This window comes from Phyllostomus hastatus, unplaced genomic scaffold (genome assembly GCF_019186645.2).
Source record: "Phyllostomus hastatus isolate PE091 unplaced genomic scaffold, TTU_PhHast_1.1 phas_scaffold_755, whole genome shotgun sequence".
Classification (NCBI taxonomy): domain Eukaryota; kingdom Metazoa; phylum Chordata; class Mammalia; order Chiroptera; family Phyllostomidae; genus Phyllostomus; species Phyllostomus hastatus.
Genome location: NW_025334039.1, coordinates 7154654 through 7179367, shown reverse-complemented (window position 1 = coordinate 7179367; position 24714 = coordinate 7154654). Strand labels below are relative to the sequence as shown.

The 24714-nt window shown below is 40.6% G+C and overlaps 1 protein-coding gene and 1 long non-coding RNA gene across 3 annotated transcripts in view; one reads left to right on the top strand and one right to left on the bottom strand.

Moving 5' to 3' along the window:
- Window positions 1–1472, bottom strand: part of SLC5A8 (solute carrier family 5 member 8) — a 42220-nt gene extending 40748 nt beyond the window's left edge. The window contains exon 1 of the mRNA XM_045826652.1: window positions 753–1472. Within this exon, the coding sequence (XP_045682608.1) occupies window positions 753–1103 (351 nt within the window). The 5' untranslated portion in view covers window positions 1104–1472. The remainder of the gene's footprint in view (window positions 1–752) is intronic.
- Window positions 1473–1587: 115 nt separating this feature from the next.
- The window catches only part of LOC123810713, a 38020-nt gene continuing 14893 nt past the window's right edge, over window positions 1588–24714 (top strand). The window contains exon 1 of one of the 2 annotated variants that reach the window (XR_006784297.1): window positions 1588–1714. This is a non-coding gene — a long non-coding RNA (uncharacterized LOC123810713). Of the gene's footprint in view, window positions 1715–7594; window positions 7783–24714 lie in introns of those variants that run through there. The other variant, XR_006784298.1, reaches the window with a different exon arrangement.

The following is a 24714-nucleotide window of genomic DNA, read 5'->3' as shown; positions in this document are numbered from 1 at the left end:
CCTAGCGATCCCAAAATAACCACCTCTGCCACCACAACACCAATATTTATAGCCAGCACTTATTCAGCACCGACCCTGTACCAGACACTGTTTTAAATGCTACACTCGCATCACACCTTTTAATCCTCCCAACCACCGGGTGAGGTAGGTGGCATCACTATTTTCACTTTGAGATTTGAGATGAAGTAGGCACAAAAGGTTCAATAAGTCCACTGAAGTTACCCAGCGAGTAAGTGATAGAACCTGGCCTCAAAAGCAAGTACTGGGACAAGAGAGACAGCAGTTTCCCTGGAGCACCTGCCCCTCTGTGGAAGGGGTGCGTGTGGAAGGGCAGAAGGGGAGTACAGATGTCTCCCCAGCTGTCCTGGAAGGGTGAGTGGTGCCTGAGGATCTGGCACACGGTGATTCATTTCCAGGAGGAGGAGCTGAGACTTGAAGGGCTTACCCTCCCCAAGGTAAAAAGTTTTAAAATCTTTCTTCTTGACTCGGAATCCAAGCAGAAGGGGCCTTAGCGAGCACTAGTCCACATCACTCCATTTACGTTGGAAGCCTCTCCTTTTCACTGACATCCTGAGAGGAGTCCCAAGATTTCTGCCTCCTTTACGGGACACCCCTTCCCGAAAGGGGAGGGCGGGGGCGGAGGTGGACCTGCACAGGGCGAGATTTCAGCCAGGTGGTGAGTCCGCCACCTGGGAACCCCCTGCAGGAACCTGGCAAGTCCTCCCCGCTCCCCTCCCTATCTCACCCTTTACCTCGTAGGTGCTGGTGATTCCCAGTTTGTAGAACACCGGGAGGTAGACCTCCGCGCTGATGACCACCACGAGGAGGTAGGTGAAGCCAAAGAGGCTGAACACGGCCCCGAACCGGTACACCTCGGTGGGGGTGCCCAGGACGGTGACGGCAGACATGAAGCTGGCGGAGAGGGACAGCGCCACAGGCACGGCGGTCATCCTGCGGCCGCCCGTCAGGAAGTCCTCGGAAGTCTGCTTGCTGCGCCCCGCGAAGGCGTAGTAAACGCCGATGACGGCCGAGATGAGCAGCACGCCGGCGAACACCACGTAGTCCCACACCACGAAGGTGCCGATTTGCCGCGACCGGTCCATGGCCGCACGGTTGCCGGGGCCCTGAGCGCAAACTGGAGACTCGAGGGAGCGCAGCCCGAACTGTCGCCTGCCCTGCGCGCCTGGCGCTCACTTCTTATTTCCCCGCGCCGCGGGCGTGGCAGGCGTGGCGCGCCGCGGTGATGGGAGGCGTCGTCCAGCTCTCGGAGTCCCCGCGGGCCCGCAGTCCGGCGAAGTTGGGAGGAGGACCCGCAGCGGCGGCCGCCGTGCTACCACCGCGGCCAACAGAGCCCTGGATTTGGGACCTCCCAGACCCGCCGAAGCCGAGCTAAGGAGTCGTCAGCAGCCGGGACCTCCCAGACGCAGCGGACACCTGGGCAGGTGAGAACTGGGGCCACCAGCCGCGTCCCGAGAAAGCACGGGGAGAGCTCAGCGCAGACTGAATCATCTGCATCCGACGAGAGTTATCACTGACACAAGCAGGAGACTGAATCGGGAGCGTGGATCGAAGGGCGGTTGTCAGGCTGTCCAAGTTCGAAAGTCCAGGTCCTTATAACAAGATGCAACTGGATTTTTAGATCTCCTTATTTGATAAATTAACAGGCGATTGGGGTGACAGCGAGCACTGAGCTGAAGTGCCAGTCCTTACGCAGGTAAGCGATTATACAAGGAGGAAGTCTGTATAACACATTTCACTACTATCTACTATTTATAATGAATCTTACCATGTGCTATGCTGGGCGCCTTAGACATCGACGAGCGTAATTCTCGCTGTGACCCTTGAGTTAGGGATCATCTCCATTTTTCAAATGAGGAAGCTGTTTTAGAAAAATTAAATCACTTGCCCAAGGTAATGGTGGAGATTAAGATTTTTAATCGAGGTCTGATTTCAGAATTTGTTCTCATAATCACGTGCTATATTTGTAGAATTCAAATGTGTTAGACGTGGTCATAAATATGTACACTTAAAGGAAGACACTTGAAAGCGTATGGAAGAAAAGATCGTTTCCAGTGTCAGTACTCAGGATATATTTTAAGTGGCTTGCCTTGAAATATTACTAACAACGCGTGAGTCACACTTGTAATGTGATTCTCAGGTTTTTCTTCTAAAACAGACCTTCCAGCCAAATGTGCCAGGCATAGGTCTATTTCAGGCCATTCTTGTTCATTCTCACACATCAGCATAATTTATCAGTCGGTCCTTGGTAAACAATCCTGAGCGCGCATTTAGCCCAGTCCAGTGTGTGAATAAAGCTTTCTCTCTCTCTCTTTTGTAAACTGGCATTATTTGTATTACATTTTCACAAAGAGAAAAGAAGGAAATGAAAGTTAATCCAAATAATGCAATTACTTAAACAAACATATGGTTTGAAATTATGTTCCAACTGTATAAAATTTACTGTAACTATACATATTTATCCCTATATCTATTATATATCTATATATCTATATCTATATATCTGTGTCTATACACACAGAGAGAAAGAGAGAGTGAGAAAGGGACATCGAGTGCCACCTGGAAGCATAACATAGAGGAATGCAACACAAGAACTCTTTTAGCTGTTGAATCAATTTCCTGGAAACTTCCTTTAAAGCCAATAGCCCTAGATATGAAAAATGCTATTTAAACAAATCTCATTTTCTTCAGATATTTAGAGTAAGGAACAGAACCTTAGGCAGCTCACAACAAGTTTATCTTCATAGTCATGTGAGAGGCAGAAGAGCTTGAGGTTAAACGCTAGACTTTGAAACCTGACTTCCTGACTTTGCTACCTGCTGGGCACAATCTCCTGAGCAAGGACACACTGCTACGTTTTACTTTCCCACATCCAAACTGGGGATAATAATTCTTTCCTTACCTTGTTACAGAGGAGTAAATGAGATTATATACAAATAGCCCCTGGGACTAAAAGTGCTGGCATTATATAATTGTCTAGCTGTTTTCCAGTTTATTGAGAATGGCACTGATGTGAGTGAGCCTTGGAAATACTGCTATTAGAAATGGCCCATCTTCCCTAGTTAGTTTCCCTTATTTTATACCATTCACACAATGTCGTGAACTATGTATAAACTCTATATTGTTCTTCTTTAAGATCTTTCAATATCTGATATATATATATATATATTCAAATCATGTTTTCTTTTTTTCTTTATTGATTATTTTTTAGAGAGCGAGAGAGAGGAAGGGGGAAAGAGATAGAGACGACAGAGAGACAGACAGACACTGATTTGTTGTTCCGCATATATATCATTGCGTGTGTAAGTGTGTGTCCTGGCTGGGAACTGAACCTACAGCCTTGGTGCACCAGGACAACACTTTAACCAACTGTGATACCCGGCCAGTGCAAATAGTGTTTTCAAAAAGAATATGTGAATTCTCTATTTTCTGAGCCTTTGAATATATGAAGTTGTTTATCTCTTTTTTTTGTTTTCACACATGAGAAGAAAATTCAGCTGAGAAAACGTTAAGTAGTAATATTTTTATTCGATGTATAGGTATTTTTCTATTGTATTTTTTAATTAATTTTTTTTCAATTACAGATGTCATTCAACATTGTATTAACCTCAGGTGTACAGCATAGGGGTTAGGCATTTACCGGTATATAACTTCTGAAGTGATCCACTTGATTATATCTAAGCACTCACCTGATACCGTACCTATTACAATATCACTATGTACCTTATGCTGTACTTTGCATAATCATGACTATTTTGTAACTTCTGATTTTACAGGAGTCTTTGCCCAAATGACCTTTGAGGTCTTTTGCCCATTTTTAAATTGGACTATTTACCTATATAAGGCTGGAATATGAAAATCTCTTCATGATACAGAAAATGTTGCAATGACATCTGTTGTAATGGGAATACCTGTGTTCAGTGCTTGGTGAAAAAAGGACAGTATTTTGAGCTCAGAGAAGTTCTAACTGCAAGACTATGATAAAGGTTGGTTTGGGAATGAATAATAGTTAAAATTATGAATGGGTCAATAGTTAAGAGAGTAACATAAGCTGCCTTCAAATGTATAACTTCAAAAAAAATTTTATAACTTCACTGGCTTGTTGGCTAAAAGTTACTTTGGAATGAAAATTAGGTCTTTCCCTAAATAAGGTAAATAATATTAGCTATGAGGTACAAATTCTCACTTCTTTGTTTCTCTCCAAACTTTCCTACTGAGTTCAGTTTTTCTCCTCTCATTAATCAATGTACTTATAAACATATAAAAATATGAAATATGGCCCTGGCTAGTGTGGCTCAGTGGATTGAGCACCAGGCTACAAACCAAAGGGTTGCTGGTTCAATTCCCAGTCAGGGCACATGCCTGGGTTGTGGGCCAGGTCCTCAGTGGGAGCCACATGAGAGGCAACCACACATTGACATTTCTCTCCCTCTCTTTCTCCTTCCTTTCCCCTCTAAAACTAAATAAGTAAAATATTGTTTAAAAATATATATGAAATATGCCTGTTTAAGTAATACCTTATCACTGGATAGTTCATTCAGATTTTGGAAGCACAGTTTGTGGACAATGGCTGTTCAGACCACAAGAGGTATTTTACATACTTTTTAAAGTCCCATTTGTGGTGTGTTTTTAAAAATTGGCAAAGTACCTACTTTCCTAGAAAAGTAATTGGTGGCTCTGAAAATGGGTGACCCGATACATCTAAAGGCCATGGATACAGATATTGAGAAAAGGGCCAAGACAGTCTAACAGGATTCCCTGGAGTGAAACTGGGTTTGGATTTCCTGTAAGTCACCTCACACTACTGGGAAGTGTTTAATTACCACTTATCCTGGAATGAGGAAACAAGAATAAAATTTATACTGAAGATCACAGCATTGCATTATTAGTTACATCACATCTTTTTGGAGAAGATTTTTTTCTGTAGAAATACAAGAGTTTCCCTGGATGGCCTCTTTAATTTTTTTTAAAGCAAAGAAGCTAGAAGGAGGCCTATAAAAATGGAGTGACACTTGCTGTTAATTACTTCCAAGTGGGAAAAGGACCTAGAATGTGCTGGCATGTGTCACAGCTCATGCAGAGACAGAAACTGCTTGAAGAGTTCTTGAATTTTCACAAGGATCATCTTGGCACAAGGTCCCCAATTTTCTCTCCCTGCACGGTTCCTTTCGCTTATAAACTCTCTCACGCCATCCCCTCCTGTTAGAATTTTACCCATCATTTCTGGTGCACTCAATTGTCAAAAGTTTTTCTCAGAACATTTCACTACTCCTAATTCTATCTACTCTTCAACCAGATATACCCTCTCTCTTGCTTTGAGCCCTCTTCACATGTTAATACTCATTTTTTGGCCTTCACAGTGGCACAGTATTATAGCTGTTTTAATCAAGGCGGGAATATCTCATGGAGTCCACGAGTCTGAAAGCAGAAACTGGAAAGCAACTCTACACACCTGCTGGGTTTCCTCCTCTCCCTCTCCAGATGGGTTTTCTCTGCATGGCCACGGATACATGGTCAGAAGTGTCCAGGCCAGTGTGGACGTGCCCTCAACTCAGTGGGCAGCACAGACCAATGAGCACCTTTGAATTCTAATTCAAATCCCTTAGGGAGGAAATCCCATTGGTGCAACTGGAGTCATAGATCCCTAGAACTCTAATCCAATCAGCTGTGGCCAGAGGAGCAGGGTTCCCATTAGGGCTGCAGAGATCCACCCTGAGGGTGGGGAAGGGAGACTACACAGGAATGTGGTGAGCTAGCTAGACTCTCTGAAAGGTGTCCTCTCTGTTCCAAGTCTGTGCCATTTAATTCACTCTTGTGAAAGAGGGATAAGCTCCTTGGGGAACGGGGCTTTGCTTGTTCATCTTTATAAAGCCAAGCACCCACCACTGTTTATTGTCTAAAGAAAATGCTGAGCTTGTTATTGTACTGATCCTATTTTACAATGCTCCTTGTATTGTAGTGAGAATTCCTCAAACACGTCTAAAAAAAGTGAAATTTAGAGATCTAACTGCCATCAGGGAGGGATACCTGGAGGCCTCTTCAGGTGCCCCCAATGTTTTATTTCTTGATTCGAGCACTGCTTAGTGGTTGTTCACATTATAAATATTTATTAAACTATGCAAATATTTCACAATTTCTTAAAAACTCCTTTTTAAATAGCATGGCAGATTGAACACATATATTTACCTCTCGTTTCCTCCTAAACCTCGCTAAAATGACTGTAGTGGAATAAAAACATCATAAACCATAAGGATAAGGAGAGTAAAAAGAAAAGAACAGGAAGAAAATTTTGGAAGCCAGAAAACAGATGAGTAAGTAAAAATTTACTTAAAACACACACAAGAAACAGAAAAGGCTGAAACTGAAGCCAGCAGCATAGGAGGCCCAAAAGCAGGCTTACTTATGCCTTAGAAGCCCGAACGGGATCAGGAATTGGGGGTAACAACAGTTCTTGAAGTGGTGACGATGATGGGGAAGGAAGGCAGAAGATGGCATTGGTGTCAGATCTGTATATGAGGAAATTTTACTTCATCTCCTCACCTACCTCATGCCACTGAGCAACTGCCCCTCCCCCCTCCCCCAGCAGGACACTGAAGCTTCACTCACAGAGGTGACCCCAGAGAGACTCTGGACAGGACGCTGGGCACAACTGTGATGGGGCTTCTATACTGAAACCTGGGGACTAAAGGGATGTCTACATACTCCAAAAAGAAGACCCCCTACCTCCTTCCCCCATTCATCGCTTCCCCATACTTTTCCTCAAGGGTATAAATCTCCCCTCGATACGTCTCGCCACATCAGACAATCGCTGCACACTGTTTGCTCTCTAGACCGGTGGTTGCACAGTTGTGGCCCCGGGATCTCGGTTTACCACACTCTGGGGATTTTCCTGGTCTTCATCAACCGTCTTTCACTACCTGAATCGCATGTTTCTTCTTCGCTATGCCGCCTTTGTCCGGGCTGCACACACATTCCAGTAGGTACCAGAGAAAGAGCTCACAGCGGGTAATTCTGTTAAGAACCAGCATGTCTGAAAAATCTACACTCATTCTAGAGGGGATCGTTGGGTGGGAGGTTTGTCGACTACAGTCATAAGCTGTAAAATGACATTTTGGTCAATGGTGGGTGGCATGTACAGTGATGGTTCCATAAAACTGTAATGGAGCTGAAAAATTCCTGTTGCATAGTGACCTTGTAGCCACAATAACATGGCAGTGCATTACTCACTGTGACTGATACAGAAGAGAGATGTAGAGAATTGTTTTTGTACAGCTGTCTGAGGTGTTTGTATTCCACAAGGTGTTATTACAAAAGAGTCGAAATGTTAAAACAAGTTTATAAAGTAAAAATGTTACAGTAAGCTAAGGTTAATTTATTTATTTTTAAAAAGATTTTATTTATTTATTTTTTCAGAGGGGAAGGGAGAGAGAAAGAGAAGGAGAGAAACATCAAAGTGTGGTTGCCTCTCAAGCACCCCCTACCAGGGACCTAGTCTACTACCGAGGCATGTGCCCTGACTGGGAATTGACCCAATGACCCTTTGGTTCACAGGCTGGCACTCAACCCACTGAGCCACACCAGCCAGGGCACTAAGGTTAATTTATTATTGAAGAAAGAAAAATAGTTTTTATACATTTAGCATGGCCTACGAGCACAGCATTTACAGAGTGCAGCGCACGGTACTGTCCTGGACCTTCACACTCTCTCACCGCTCACTCACTGACTCACCCAGAGCGGCGTCCAGTCCTGCAGGCTCCACTCACGGTAAGTGCCCCACACAGCTGTACCACTTCTATCTTTTATATTTTATTTTTACTGCAACCTTTTAACGTTTACATATTTATATGAATACTTACAATTGTGTTACTATTGCCCACAGTGTTTGATCTTGTAACATGCTGCACAGGTGTGTAGCCTGCCAACAATAGGTGACAACATATAGCCTAGGTGCATATGTCATAGGCTACACCACCTGTGTTTGTCTAAGTGCCCCCTGTGATGTTTGCACAATGACAAAACCACCTAAAGACACGTATGTCAAGAATGTAACTCCATCATTACGTGACTCATCCCTGTTTTGGGCTTTTCTACAGGGTCTCCTGACTAAGTTCATTAGGCAATCCTCAGATATCAAAATCACTGTCTTCTTCTTTCTCTTCCTTTTCTTCCTCTTCCTCACCCTCTTCCTCCTCCCCTTCTTGCCTGGTCCATTCTCAAAAGCAAAAAATCAGTGGTTTGCTTACCCCTACATTTCTGGTGCCTAGTACCATACCTGATACCCAAAAGTTATTTAATTTGAATTCAAATTAACAATGTAACTAGAATCAAATGACCTTTATTTAGTGAGCTATCTGTGAGGGAACTGAACATGTGAGAGCAAATAATAAAAGAACTCCTTCCTCCCCTTGAAGGAAGTGAGTGCAGCAATTAAACTCAGCATCATGAGGACTGAAACACGCTTGCTTTACTTGGCTTCTCAGCAGCATTTCTCGGAGTGGATAGTTCTCTCCTTGAAACTCTCGGCTTCCAGCACATTCTCCTGGTTTTCCTCCTGCCCCACACATTGCTCCTTCCCAGTCTCCTTTGTGGGAGCTACCTTCTATTTCTCAACTCCCAATGTTGGAGTGTCTCAGGGTTTAGTCCTCTGCAATGGTCACATGGTAGGTTATCTCATCCAGTCCCATCACTTTAAATTCCATTTATATGCTGGTCATTCCACATAGCTCTCTCTAGCCCTGAACTCCAGATTCTTTATATCCAACCAGTGGCCACACAACATCTCCCCTTGGAGGTCTAAGAGGTGTCTCAAACTCTGCACACCCAAAGCCCAACCTTTTGACATCCATGCCCCCAAATCCACTGCCCTGCCTCAGATACTCCTGTCTCAGTTAATAGCACCATCCAGCCTACCCAGCTGCCTACCCAGCTGCTCAGATCAAAACATTGTAATCACAAGAGGCCTTGGGCACGGTGGTTATGAACCTCAACACTGCAGCCAGAACCTGGGGTCAGAGCTCAGCTCTGCCACTTCCTCTCTAGGTCATCCTTACACAAACTGTCAAACCAGTCTGTGCCTCTCACCCAAAAATGGAGATAAAAGTGCCCACCCTATGGGACAGGCGTGAAGATGTGAGTGAATGTATGTTAAAACACTGCCAATCTGGCATAGGGAAGGCCCTAGAAAGGCATACAGTATTAATATATGGAAAGCATAGAAAGAGGACCTGGCACCAAGTATGCATTAGGTTACTGTTAGCAGTTGCTGTTATTAGTAGTACTGATCCCTCTTTTTCTCTGATATATTACATTCAACCCAAAGCAGATAAACTCCTGTTGACTTTGTATTCAAAATACAACTAAAGGACTGTATAGCTACTTGTCTCTGTCTGAATAATTTTAACCTGAACCCAAACTATCTCCTCCTCTCGGTTGAATGCCATGATATTCTCCTAATTTATCTTCCTTACCAATAGTCTGTTTTTCAGATATAAATCTGATTGCATCCTTGTTCAAAATCCTCCAGTGGCTTCCAAAGTACTCAGGTTTTGAGCATTGCCAGCAAGGCTTCCTAACCTAGCATCTAGCTATCTGGCCAGCATGGACTCCCACCACTTTGCCCTTCTTCACTGGGCTTCCTTGTACCAGCCTCCTTGCCATTCTTTGAGCACAGATAGCAAGATCTGCCACAGGGCCTTTGTACTTACTGTTCGCTTGCCAGAATGCTCTTTCCCTAAATAGTTCCATGCCTCGCTCTCTCACGTCATTCACAGCTGTGCTGAAATGTCACCTCTGACCAGTCAGACCTTCTTTCCCTGATTATCCTGTATTAGATGTGACCTTCCTCACCCCATCTCCACCTCTGTTGTTCCCTTTCCTCTTGATATATATTTTATTTTCATTCTACATATGGAGACACATACATTACATATAATGTGTATCATGCAGATATAGATATATGCAGTACTATGTATTATTTCTTTTTTACCTACCACTTACAACTTCTTGCTATTATACTACTCAGTCCTGCCCTATATAGAACTGTGTGTGTGTGTGTGAGAGAGAGAGAGAGAGAGATGAGGGTAGGGGATGAGGAGATATTGTAAGAAGTAGGCTTAATCAGTTTTATTTAATACTTCCACTTTAGCTTATAGGGCATTCTTCACATTTAGAGGATGGATTTGGATTTCTTGGGCTAAGGAGCCACAGGGCACGTTCAGCGTAAGTGCCCATGTGTCATTCTTGCAGTCTTAGAAATCATGTGGGTTGCATTAAGTTTATCCTTTTAAAGTACTTATGAAAGTGTTCATCATTTTCATTCACATCCTTCATCTTTATTGCTTGTCTTTTCTTTTTTGCATTAAACATCTAATTACATAAACACCAGGTATCATATGGATGCTCTGTGAACACAGGCATGTGTCCTATGATAATTATTTACCAATGATATGACTAATGTGATTGTGTCTATTTTGATGGGATTGGTGTTGTTTTAGCACAAATAGATGTTAATTTGGGGGCTCACAAGAAAAAAAATGTTTTCCTTTCAAAATTAATGTTAATTACATGTTCAGCCTATGAGAAAATGAGCTGCATCTTCTCCCCATAATGGCGTTTGTTCAGTAACAATTATCCACATTAGGGCTTCCAGTCAAGATGGAGGCGTAGGTAGACATGCTTCACCTCCTTGTGCAACCACAAGAAGAATCAAAACTCCTGGCTGGTGTAGTTCAGTGGATTGAGCATGGGCTGGGAACCAAAGTGTCGCAGGTTCGATTCCCAGTCAGGGTACATGTCTGGGTTGCAGGCCATGACCCCCAGCAACCGCACATTGATGTTTCTCTCTCTCTCTATTTCCCTCCTTTCCCTCTCTAAAAATAAATAAATAAAATCTTTTAAAAAAGAAGAAGAATCAAAACTAACCTCAAAACAAAACAAAACAAAAACACCCAGAACTGCCAAAAATCAAACTGTATGGAAGTCTGTAATGAAGGATTTAAAGGAGCCATATTCATCCAGATAGGTAGGAGGGATGGAGCCGGGGAGCTGGGCTAGAGAGGACATGGTGAGGCATGATGCAGAGAGACACAGGTCTGGGAAGAACCAGGAAGTCCCACATTCACATGTGGTGTATAAAAATCTGGGGGGGATACTTTAGGAGTGAGCAATCCCAGTCCCAGACTAGACTGTGAAGTCCAGGGTTTCATCACTGGGAAGAGAAAGCCTCGTAAATTCTGGCCAGAGAAAACAAGGTTAGGGTGATGGAAGAAACTGCTAGTTACTCAGGAGAGTACATTTGAAGGGCCCCAATGGTCTTAAAATATATACAAACCCACCCATTCTGGGATTCAACACCAGGGCAACAGCTGGAAGGGTGCTAGTTACACACGGGGAGTGGGTGAAGTGACTGGAAGTGGGGCAAATGCCAGGCAAATAGCCAGGAGCCAGGCAGTGGCATTATCCCCTCTCTGACCCATACCTCCACACAGTGCCACAAAGTAGTGAAGTGGGTTGCCCTGCCCTGGTGAACACCTAAGGCTCTGCCCCATACAACTTAACAGGTACGCTAAGACAGAGAGTCAAAGCAGCTCTACCTAATACACAGAAACAAACACAGGGAGGCTGCCAAATGGAGGAGATGAAGAAGTGTGGCCCAAATGAAAGAACAGAACAAAACCCCAGAAAAAAGAACTAAACAAAATGGAGATAACCAACCTATCAGATGCAGAGTTCAACAACTGGTGATCAGGATGCTCAGAGAAATCATTGAGTATAGCAACAACATAAGGGAAGAAATGAAGGTTACACCAAGTGAAATAAAGAAAACTCCACAGGGCACCAACAGTGAAGGGAAGGAAGCCGAGATTCAAATCCATGATTTGGAACATAAGGAAGAAATAAAAATTCAACCACAACAGAACATTCAACCAAAACAAGAATTCAAGAAAACAAGGAGAGTATAAGAAGACTCTGGAACATCTCCAAAAGTCCCACCATCTGAATCATAGGGATGCCAAGAGAAGACGGGGAAGAGAAAGAAATTAAAAACTCATTTGAAAAAATAATGAAAGAAAACTTTCCTAATTCGACAAAGAAAATAGACATACAAGTCCAGGAAGCACGGAAAGTCCCAAACAAGTTGGACCTAAGAAGGAACACACCAAGACACATCATAATTAAAATGCCAAAGGTTAATAATAAAGCGAGAACCTGAAAAGCAGCAAGAGAAAAGCGGAGACTTACATACAAAGGAGTTCTCATAAGACAGCAAGCAAAAGGGACTGGCAAGAAGTATTCAAAGTGATGAAAAGCAAGGACCTACATCCAAGGTTACTCCACCCAGCAAAGTTATCATTTAGAATGGAAGGGCAGATAAAGTGCTTTCCAGACAAAGTAAAGCTAAAGGAGTTCATTATCACCCAGCCATTATTACATGAAATGTTCAAGGAAAATACTTAAGAAAAAGAAGAAGGTCAAAACTATGAACATTCTAATGATAACAAACTCACAACTATCAACAACTGAATCTAAAAAACAAAAACAAAAACAAACTAATCAAACAACCAGAATAGGAAGAGAATCATAGATATGGAGGTCATTTGGAGAATTATCAGCTGAGAGGAGAAAAAGAGAGAATGGGGAAAAGGTGCAGGAATTAAGAAGCATAATTGGTAGGTAGAAAATAGACAGGGGGAGGTTAAGAATAGTGTAGGACATGGAGAAGCCAAAGAACTTATACGCACCATCCATGGACATGAACTAAGGGAGGGGAGTTGCCAGAGGGAAGGGGGTCCTGGGCAGAGGGGGAAAAATGAGAAAATTGGGACAACTGTAATAGTATAAGCAATAAAATATACTTAAAAATTATCCACTTTGGTGGGAAAATATCATACCTTGTTTGTTTGTGATTCTACGTCTATCTCATTAAAATATTAATTCTGTGGGACAAGGACATTGTTTTATTTAGAACGATACCTGATACATGTATATGCAAAAAAAATACATATGAATGAACATAAGAAGTGTACTTAAATTGCAAATGAGAAAACACTTTTTCTTTTGATTTCAAAAATAGGAACATGTACAGTCAATAATTATGATTATGTGAAACATAGAAGAATAAAAACATTTGAAGAAAAAAAAGAAATGCTAATAGTTACTGAAAAGCTGTGATTACAAGTCATATTTTTTGCTAAAATTTATAAATTTTATGAAATGTTACATTGTTTTATTTTTAAAAAATCATGTCCCAAGTGAAAGCACATTGAACTGCAAGTCCAGAGTCTGGATTCCTCTACTGCTGTGTGATCTTGGGCAAGTCTCTGAATTTTTCTGTGCCTCTGTTTCCTCTCTGGAAGTAGAATATCTTAGGACTTTCAGCTCTCAAATTCTCCTTTCTGCCAACGTTAGCCACTTGTACCCTGTCCCTGTGCCATACCTATTCTTCACTCTGGGCCAAAAGGTAGAAATGTTCTAGAATGGCAGTAGGCCGATCTAAATAGGTAGAATTGTTTTGATTACCAATAGTCTTCATGATTGTAATTTCCTTTGAGGTGACTGGTTCTGCTGTAGTTGAAGTGACTGCTCCAGTTTCTGACAGTGTAGTGTAACCTGTTCTCTCAATTTCATTTGCCCCAAGTTTCAGGAACACCTCCAGCAGCCATGAGTCTAGCTTCCTTCTAGCTGGTGGCTGTAGAAGGAAGAAACACTGCACATTACATGGCATTAGGCTCCTGTTCTTCTGGTTTGGGTGGGGTGATGAGTTGGCCCTGGGCTGGCACTGACTTCTCTTTACTTTCATTACATATGATTTTTGCTTTCCTGGAGACACTAGAGAATAGGTAAACTAGCTTCACTGCCCACATGATATGGCAATACTCAGGGCTAAAAGGCCAACCTCAAAAACCCCGTATGTTACATGCTTTTTTCACTTTAAATGGAGTCATTTTTAAGTGCATGTGTGATCACCCTGTGTGCCATAAGGTGAATTAGTTAGTCAGGGTGGTACTTGGAGAATTCTTATCTAGTGGCAAGTTCTCTTCTTGCTATGAAACAGTGACATGGGACCCCATTGATGCTCAGTTTCAAAATCTCTAATCATAAGAAACAATTGCTTTAGTTTGTTTGTACATCTACTCATGACACATACAAGTCCCAATTTCATGATAGAAGGAAGGCACTCATTGGTGCCAACACTATGACCATTCCCCTAAAGTCTTTCAAATGAATTTACAAGTGTTACAGCACTATGACTAGAATCATAGAGTAAGTATGTCAATCTGCTTACATAAAAATCAGGAAATAATCCTGCTTTTGAGCACAGGATGTTTCTTAAGATAATGTTGAGACATCTGTGATTAGAAGAGTCATTTTTAAGATAAGTGAGCTTAGACATGTAAAGCAGTTCCTGACATAGTAAGTGCTCAATAAAAGTTAGCTTTGGTTGTTTTATTTATTTGTTATTACTACATTCAATACACATGTGGCCCCTTGGCCCTCTAGGACGGAAGAATGTTGTCAAGGACAGAGATTCCCCACCGGCCCTCAATTGTAGAAAAATTAGAATAAACAGATAAGGAAAAAGAAGACTGAATATACCTAGTCTAACCCAGGTTTTTATGATGGATATGCTTCAATATTTTATAGAGAGAGGGGAAAATATTTGTAAATGTAATCAGTAGATAAAAAAGAAATGTGTCACACAACCCTTGACTTCAAGGACCTTATATTCTATTTGTGGAGATAGGACTTAGGAGAAAAGTGAAAAAAATCCATGAGCAGAAAAATCATCCATAAAAATAATTGTGATTTTTTTTTACATAGCATTTATATCTAGCCCAAGCACTACTGTCCTATACAATGCACATTTGAAAAAAAATATACATGGAATTTTTAAAGAACTTTTGGTTTAATCCTCACCTGAGGATATGTTTATTGATTTTAGAGAGAGGGCAAGGGAGAAAGAAAGAAACGTTGATGTGATAGAGAAACATCAATTGGTTGCTTCCTGTGTGCACCCTGACTGGGGATCAAAATCACAACCTAGAGATATGCCCTGACCAGGGATTGAACCCACAAAATTTTGATGTACAGGACGGGGCTCCAACCAACTGAGCCACTTGGCCAGGGCTGTATGTGGAATTTTTATCAATCTAATAGTCTAAGAAGTCCTGTTGTAACTTTTTGTAGAGGCACCGATCTCAAAGGAGATCATCTAAGTGACTTTACAACTCAGTATTTGCATTCCAGACTTGAGATAAGGAGTGATTCTCCTCTTACTGAAACCTAGAATGCCTGAAGGAGATTTTTTATAAATGTAGCAACCCAACAGCAAGACCGTACTTGACTTTTAAGCTCTATGTGACTTGGGCTGTTCCTACAGATTTTGGCAAAGGTCCAGTCCAGTCCTCTCTGTGACAGAACTAGCACAAAATGATCTTTCTACCACAGCAAAAAGTCCCAGAGACTCTAAGATGAGGAGAGGGTCCAAAAAGAAAACAATGCTCCAAACTTCCTTTATTGTAAAGGTAGAAGGGAAGGAGTGTATCCCCACATTGCAAGATCTCTGCTTACTGGCACTGTGGGTGTCTCTTCTGTCCCTTTCTTCTAAGGGCAGCCAACTGGACCTGGTGGTGTGTTGAAACTTTCACTGGCCAGCCAGGTGTCTGATGCCAAAGGATAACTGGCTTCTGAGGAAACTTAGCCTAGCACAGCTATGAGAAATATTAGCTCAGCCCTGGCTGCTTTTCCCATTCTATCAGTAGGACAATTTTGCTAGCCAAGTGGAAAGCACCTACAACCCAATCCAAACCCAAGTCTCAGCCTAGTAGACTATGAGCTTTCTCTTGTCCTCAGAAATCTGAAGCTTGACTGAAGAATTCTGAAAGTTGTCAAAGTCTCAATAAGCTGACTCTATTGTTGATTTAATCAATTTCCATGGCATCCTGAGTGTTTAATCTAGTCAAAGCTCTCCCCTTTGTGCCATCACAAGGCCCTTCACCTCCTAGAAAATAGCAAAGAAAGGAAGGAGGCAAGAGTTTCCCAGCTCATTCTCAGATCAGAAAAGGGCCCACAAGTTCAAAACTTTATTCTTAACTTCTGGTCAAGATGGAGGCGTAGGCAGGCAGACAAGCTTCGTCGCCTCACCCAACCATAGAAAAAATTACAACTAGATCTCAAAACAAACAACACCCACAAACATCAGAAAAGTGAGTTGTATGGAAGTTCAACAGCCAGAGATTTAAAGAAGCCACATTCACCCAGATGGGTAGGAGGGGCACAGTCATGGAGACTGGTGGAGAGGTGTGGAGATGCAGTGCGGCACAGAGAGCCGGTGGTGGCAATGGAATGGACAGTCTCACATTCATGTGTGGTGGATAAAAATCAGGAGGGATACCTTGGGAGTGAGCAATCCCAACTCAAGACCAGACCACATGGTGCAGGATTCCAGTACCAGGAATATAAGCCACAACTTCTGGCTTTGAAAATCAGTGGGGGTTGGGGGTGACAGAATAAACTGCCAGATTTTCAGGAGACTCCATTTAAAGGGCTCACATGGACTTAAAACATACACAAACCCACCCACTCTGGGATTCACCACCAGGGCAATAGCTGGAATGGTGCCAGTCACATACAGAGAGTAGATGAAGTAACTGGAGATGGAGTGAGTGTTGGGCAAATCTCCAAAAGCCAGGCAGTGACAGCGGCCCCTTTAGCAGTGAAGCAGGTTGCCCCACCCTGGTGATTACCTAAGGCTCCACCCCACACACTTTACAGGTGCCTTTCCTACAATAGGCCATGCTACTTAGACAGGGAGTCAAAGCGGCTCTACCTAATACACAGAAACAAACACAGGGAAGCTGCCAAATGGAGCAGACAAAGAAATGTGGCCCAAATGAAAGAACAGAACAAAACCCCAGAAAAAGAACTAAACAAAATGGAGATAGCCAACCTATCAGATGCAGGGTTCAACAACTGGTGATCAGGATGCTCAAAAAACTCACTGAGTATGGCAACAACATAAGGGAAGAAATGAAGGCTACACTAAGTTAAATAAAGAAAAAACTACAGAGAACTATCAGTGTAGGGAAGGAAGCTGGGATTCAAATCAACAATTTAGAACGTAAAGGAGAAATAAACATTCAACCAGAAGAGCAAGAAGAAAAAAGAATTAAAAAAAAAAAACAACAAGGATAGTATAAGGTCCCTCTGGGACATCTCTAAGCACAAAAACATCTGAATCATAGGAATGCCAGAAGGAGAAGAGGAAAAGCAAGTAATTGAAAACTCATTTGAAAAAATAATGAAAGAAAACTTTCCTAATTTGACAAAGAAAATAGACATACAAGTCCAGGAAGCAGAGTCTAAACAAGTGGACCCAAAAAGGGCAACACCAAAACACATCATTAAAATGCCAAAGGTTAATAATAAAGCAAGAACCTGAAAAGCAGCAAGAGAAAAGCAAAAACTTACCTACAAAGGAGTTCTCATAAGACAGTCAGCAGGCAAAAGGGACTGGCAAGAAGTATTCAAAGTGGTGAAAAGCAAGGACTTATATCCAAGATTACTTTATCCAGCAAAGTTATCATTTAGAATGAAAAGGCAGATAAAGTGCTTCCCAGACAAAGTAAAGCTAAAGGAGTTAATTATCACTCAGCCATTATTACATGAAATGTTCAAGGAAAATACTTAAGAAAAAGAAGAAGGTCAAAACTATGAACATTAAAATGGCAACAAGTTCACAACCATCAACAACTGAATCTAAAAGAACAAACTAGGCAAACAACCAGAACAGAATCATAGATATGGAGATCACTTGGTGGGTTATCAGCTGGGAGGGAGAAGGAGGAGAATGATGCAAAAGGTATAGAGATTAAGAAGCATAATTGGTAGGTAGAAAATAGACGGGAGGTTAAGAATAGTATAGGAAATGGAGAAGTCAAAGAACTTACATGCATTACCCAGGGCATGAACTAAAGGGGGACGGGTGCTGGAGGGAAGGGGAATACCAGGTGGAGGGGGGCAAAAAGGGAAAATTTAGGACAACTGTAATGGCATAATGACTAAAACGTATTTAAAATTTTTTATTCCTATGTTTATTTCTAGGAAAAAAGTGAATTTGGATGGACCTAGACACATTAGCTTTGTTAAGGCTGGTGCTTTGCTGTCTTCCAAGGCATAATGCTGTTCACTCCAAATTTCTAAACAACTATGTGCTATACCTATTTCTTAATATTTTAAGGCTTAGGTATTTCCTGTTAACTTTTAACCGGGAAAACCAAGAATTTCGCACCCTTATCAGGCCCCCACTTTTCCCCGCCTTCACACACCTTCTGTCCCCAATTTTTCCAACAGAGATATATCATAAATATTTTGTTACAGGAAAAGATTAGCAGATATTTTATCATGACTAATAAATTTATTCACAGCCAAGTCATATGATGTGTACTAAGGAAAAATTGACCTTCATGTATAACCTTTAGCTTTTCCTAGAGTTAATGGTTTCCCTCTTTTATTTTTTCCACTTGGCTTGTTTACTTTGAACCTCTTAGCAATTCTTTTGTCTTTATAATTTCAATTACTCTCCATTCACAGGCCGAGACTCAAATTTTGAAAAGCAGTAACAATTCTCAACTCTCTTCCAAGTTTAGGAACCTCACATTGTACTCAATAAGATAAGATTATCAAAAATTTTTTTTAGCTAGTTAAGGAAACTCTAAGTTTTTAAAAGACATTTACTATTGATTGAATGAGAACAGACTCCTTATTGCCTTTTCTGCTTTCTTGCAAAATTCTTCTTCTTCTTCTTTTAAACAGGACAACATAGCTATCTTTTATTCAGCAAGACATTAAAGAGATTTACAAATTTGTAAAAGCAGTGTTGCTATTCTTATTAAAATTTTTGTTGTGGAAAATATAGTTATTTTTATGTAAATATTTTCTTCATATTAACCTATAATTGGTTTATTATTGTTATTTAAAAATATGTTATGTGTAAATGTTAAAACGATTTTTTTAGTTTTAACCCCAAAGGGCTTTTGTGATCTTTAATAAATTTTTATTTTTGTAATTTTTGTTCAAGTACAAATGTCTACACCTTCCCCCCAGCACTCTCCCCTCCCCTATCCATCCCTATCTCCCACCCTTGATCCTATCCCCCTTTGACTTTGTCCATGTGTCCCTTATACATGTTCCTTGATGACCCTTCCCTTCCCCCCTCCCCTTATCCTCCTCCCTCCCCTCTGGTTACTGTCAGTTTGTTCTTTATTTCAATGTCTCTGGCTATATTTTGCTTGCTTGCTTGTTTTGTTGATTAGGTTCCACTTACAGGTGGCCCAACAGCATCAGGACAGTCTCTCTCATTGTCTCGCTCGCCAAAATGCAAGTGTGTGACCGAAAATGATTGAAATTTATTTCAAGCCAACAAAACTTGTAGTGTTGGGCTATTCCAGACAATATCAAGTTTCCTTAGAAAACTGAAAATGGAGCTGCCTTTTGACCCAGCAATTCCACTGCTGAGATTATACCCTAAGAATCCTGAAACACTGATTCAAAAGAACCTATGCACCCCAGTGTTCATAGCAGCACAATTTACTATAGCCAAGTGCTGGAAGCAACCTAAGTGCCCACCAGTAAATGAGTGGATCAAAAAAACTATGATGATTTTACACAGTGGAATTCTATGTAGCAGAAAGAAAGAAAGAAGGAGCTCCTACCCTTCGCAAAATGCTTCTACTAATTTTCTTGTACAAAAAAAGTAACTTTTCACTTTTAAAAATAAAACTAGAAACTACTCAAAGCACAAAGAAAGGGATTCAAAGGAAATTCATGTTGCATATAGAAGGCATGCAGTGTCAGGAAAACACCGAGTGTATACTAAGCATTATTTAAAAACTCAAAAGGATACAAACACCTGATCACGTGCCTCATGCTTCACAACATCAGCCCTGTCATTTCTATAAGCGAGCGGAGTGCTGATGGTACTTACTGTCTGGATTATTTAAAGACAAGTTACTATTAGTAGATAATGGTTAAACAAAGGCAAGAAGCAGTGTTTCTTGGATACACTGGGCACTTGCTTAGAAAATCTTGGACTGCTCCACCAGAGCAGCCACAAGGAACAAAGTTAAAACCAGAACTGGTCAAAGGTAAGGCCAGTCCTCAAGGGGGAATTCCCCTTTTTATTTTCACTGTGGTACAACTTTCCTGTTTGTTTTATTCAGCATTTCCTATGACATTCCAATAAAATGAGTTGGTCTGCCCAAACTCATTTAGCTGTACACATTAAATATGTATTCTTATTATATGTCGATCATACCTCAATATAGGGCTTGTCATTTTAAAAAATGTCTGACTTATTAAATAAGCTAGGTTGATTTTAGAGAGGTTACAAGGAACTGTATTTACTAATAGAAAAGATTGTCCAAGTGTAATAAACAATACACACTAATAAAACCCACAGACTTTTTGTGGCTTGTTGCCTCCTATGTGCTTTTCTTGGCTATCATGTTATAAAATCTGACAATAATATAAAGTGATCCCTCTTTTTAAAACAAAACCTCAAAAATAAAAAATAAAAAATGAAACAAAATCTCGAGGTCGTTGCCTTGAGCAGCTGTGTCGTCGTCCTGGAATGGCACCATCACACAAAGCCGTCTCAGCAACTCCTCTTCCAGAGGTCCTCATCACCTGGGGGGGAATACTGATAATGTGCAGACACCCAGTTCAATTTGATTTTGGCACAAGCATGGAACATATTTATACTAAAAATTTCATCATTTATCTGAAATTCAATTTTAACTGGGCATCCTAAGTTTTTATTTGCTAACTCTGGCAACCCCACACTCAGGTACTTCTAGGTAAACAATGTAGCTGGTGACAGTCTTCCATGAAAAGTGGATGTGATTTCAGAAACAGCGTAAAGTCTTTCAGAGTGAAGTCTGATGCCAAAGAAGGATAATGCCGTTTTTAGTTAAAATAGCATTGAAAAGGAAGCAGACAGGTTTTATGATGGGCCTCGTAAATTGGCTCTCATAGTAGCACTGAAGAGTTTTCCAAAATGGTTTTATCAATGGAAGGCTTTCAAAGAGTGGTTAGCCTTCCAAAATAAGCAGTGAAAAGGGTAGCCAGATTCTGAGCAGGAATTAATAAAACAGAGCCATCGATCTGTATACAGTTTCAAATGTTAGAATAAGGTTAGAGAATAGAATTCAACTACTGAACCTTTTATATATTTGACCCTATAAATTCTGGCTTCATTTTGTCCTTTGCATATAACTAGAAAGTCTTTTGCTGAACATTTCTCCAGAGAAAATCAAGTGAGTTTACTCCCTAATGTAAATTTCAGTCATTTTTATACTTTCCTGCCACTCCCAGTTAGTAGTAAACCTCAGATTGTGTGTCATATTCACTCTATTTGCCCAAATTCTTGGCAGTGTGTCTTTCCATAGTAGCTATTCCATACAGTATTGGTGCACTGTAGGCACTCTATCATTTTATTGTCATTGTTATCATTGTTGTTATTTTCATAACAATACTATGATATTCACATGGCAGAAATTATTTCCCAACTTTTGTAGATGAGGTTACTGTGGTTCAGAGAGAGGCAATGATTTGCTAAAAAAAAGCATCAGACAAAAGCCCATTTGTACTGAATGGGTGCTTTTTCCTTTAGGTCAACCTGATTCTGAGAAAAGTTAGGTAAACAACAATTCGAGTTTTCTTCCCAATTTGAGTGTTAGAAAATGACTCGAAAAAATCAGTCAGATGAAAACATTTTTCTGAAATGTGGCAGATGCCAAGATGCATTAGTTGGTTATTGGACTCTACCCAGAAACCACAAGTTCAATGATCTTTTCAAAAGTAAGTGAAATATCAACCCAAATGGATGTCTACTATTGATGAGAACTGACCTGAACTTGTGGCCCTTACAATATTACTGAGATATGATAAAACATCATGGAATTAAGTTTGCAAAGGTTTTTTAAATAAGACACAAAAACCACTAAACAAGAAAGGAAAAAAATAGATTATGTTAAAATTGAGAACTTTGTTCATCAAAAGACATGATTAAGAAGGAAAAAACAACCAAAACTTTAGCATGCTATAACAAATATCAGAGAGGCAGCTATGAATTCACCATAGTCTTTGAGAGCATTAATTATTGATGATTTAGTTGGAAATTGATATCTCTCAATGTAGGAAGAAATTATATTGAAAAAGAAAAAAGTGTGACACTGAATGAGATGAATCAACAGCAAAAAATATTTTATAATATTATGAACAAAAGACTTCAGAGAAAATGTATTTTCATTTGTTGCACTAAAGTCTTTAATTTTTAATTGAAAAAAAAGAATGAAAAAGCACTGATAAAGTTGGAGAAGATATTTGCAATCATTTTATTAGGCAAATGACATAACCAGAATATAATAAAAAAGCTTTTACAAATCAATAAGAAAAAGACACTCAATAAAACAAGTTTTCCAGAAGACTTACCAAAAAAGACATTCAAATAGGTAATAAGCACATGAAGAAGTGCCCATCTTCATAAGTCATGAAGATATTGCAAATGAAAACCATAATGTAATATACTACTTACCACCAGAATGATTAAAATGAAAAAGGTGGAAAATAGAAAGACCAGACAAAGATGTGTAGCAACCAGCATGTGCATACACCACTGGTGGGAGTATAAATTGATATAATCTCTTGGAAAATTGCTTGGTACTAAAGCTGAAGGTAAGCAACCCCTGAGACCCAGCGATTCTACTCCTATGTGCATTCCAACTGAAATGCACTCACATAGTCACCGGAAGACGTGCACTGGCATGTTTCTAGCAGCACTCTAAAGAGTAGCCCCAAATGGAAATTTCCTAAATGGCCATCAGTAGCAGAATGGATACATAAATTGTGATACAATCACAAAATAAATTCCTATGCAGAAATGTTAATGAATAATTTATAGCTACAACAGCAATGTGGATGAATCGTAGAAACATAATGATAGGCAGATAAGCCAAACACAAAAGACAGCATATGGTATTGTTCGCTTTGTATGAAATATTAAAGTAGGCAAAACTAATCAATGTTCTTAGAAGTCAGGACGGTGATTATCCCTGATGGGGAGGGGAGCAGGAATGATGACTGAAAAGGAACACGCAGCAGGACTTCTGTGTCACTGATAATATTTCTTCATCTGGGTGCTGATTACAGGGTGTACTCAGTTCATGAAAATTCATGTATGTGCCAGTATAAAATATGCAGATTATAATGTACATTATAGTTTAATAAATGTCCTTTAATCGCTAGGATTATAAAGAGATCTAACAATCCATATTTATCAGGACTTCTCTGGGAGAGAAGTTCATGTGTGGTCAGCAGCACTATTTTCATGAGATTCTGGTTAGAATAGTATGGCAGATAGCTGAGATTTTGCCTGCCCTGCATACCTCTTGTTCTGGAAACACAATTGCAATTTTCATTTGGATAATTATTTATGACATGACAAGGCTTTCAGATGCAATGTCCTCCCCGGACCCCACTTCCCCACTACAGGGAACATGCCAACCACTCAGAGACCTTGATCCATCTGGACACAGTTATCAGTTCAAACATTGGCACATTCCCCCTCAAGGGTCAGTCAGAGCTGAGGCTGAGGGTGCTTTGTAAACCCTTAGATTCTCAGGTATGTCAGCCAATAAGCCCCATTTTTACTTAAGCTCATTAGAGTGGGTTTCTGGGGCATGCAGCAAAGATCTGTGACCAGTACCAATGGCAAGGTCTCTGGGGGGGGCATGTTCAGGGAACACAGCTGGTTGCCTAATCACCTTGTGAGGATGTGATTCCAGTCGGCACTGGAGCTTTGGCTAGGTGGTCTGTGCGACCATCCCTGCTCACTGCCTGTAGTAATCTATTGCTGTATAACACGTTACCACAAACTTAGTGAATTAAAACAGCCCGTGATTATTACCTCTCAGTTTCTGTGGGTCAAGGATCAGGCATGGCTTAGCTTGGTCCTCTGCTCCATGGTCCTCCACAAGGCTGCAGTCAAATGTCAGCCAGGGACGGGGGCTCCTCTGAAGGCCTCACTGGTGAATTGAATACACATTTAAATAATATCAGTTTGAAGGGCTCCAAATTACTAACCTCCCTGAGCCATATGTTTTGCCCTGATACACATTCACAACTAGTATAAGTATGTATTAAGGGTGGCCCGAAGTCCAGAAGGTCAAAGAGCTTGGAAATGATGTAAATTAGATTAAATCTCTAAACCAAATTAGAAAAACACTCTGTAGTAAGATTTCTCTGTATTCCTCAAACCTTGAGAAATAAAAGGAGTATGTGAACTTTATGGAAGTTTTGCTATGATAATACTGACAGTCAAGCACTTTATTTCTTTTCCATCAAGCACTTCAAATTGCCTTTATATTAGTCATCTGTTTGGATTTTTCCGTAAAGTTCTTAAATGTACACTAGAGATGAAAGGCAAGATAAATTGGTTATGATCAGAGAGATACCCCAAATTTACAACTTGGAAAAAAGAAAATTATGTATAAACAGAATATATAACATATTAATAATTATCATATTTATAATATGATTTTTATATTTTGTATGGTATTAGTATAGTCTTTTATATAGTATATGTACCCTATGTAATATAGACAGGTAGATAAATGATACATAGGTAAATAGATCACA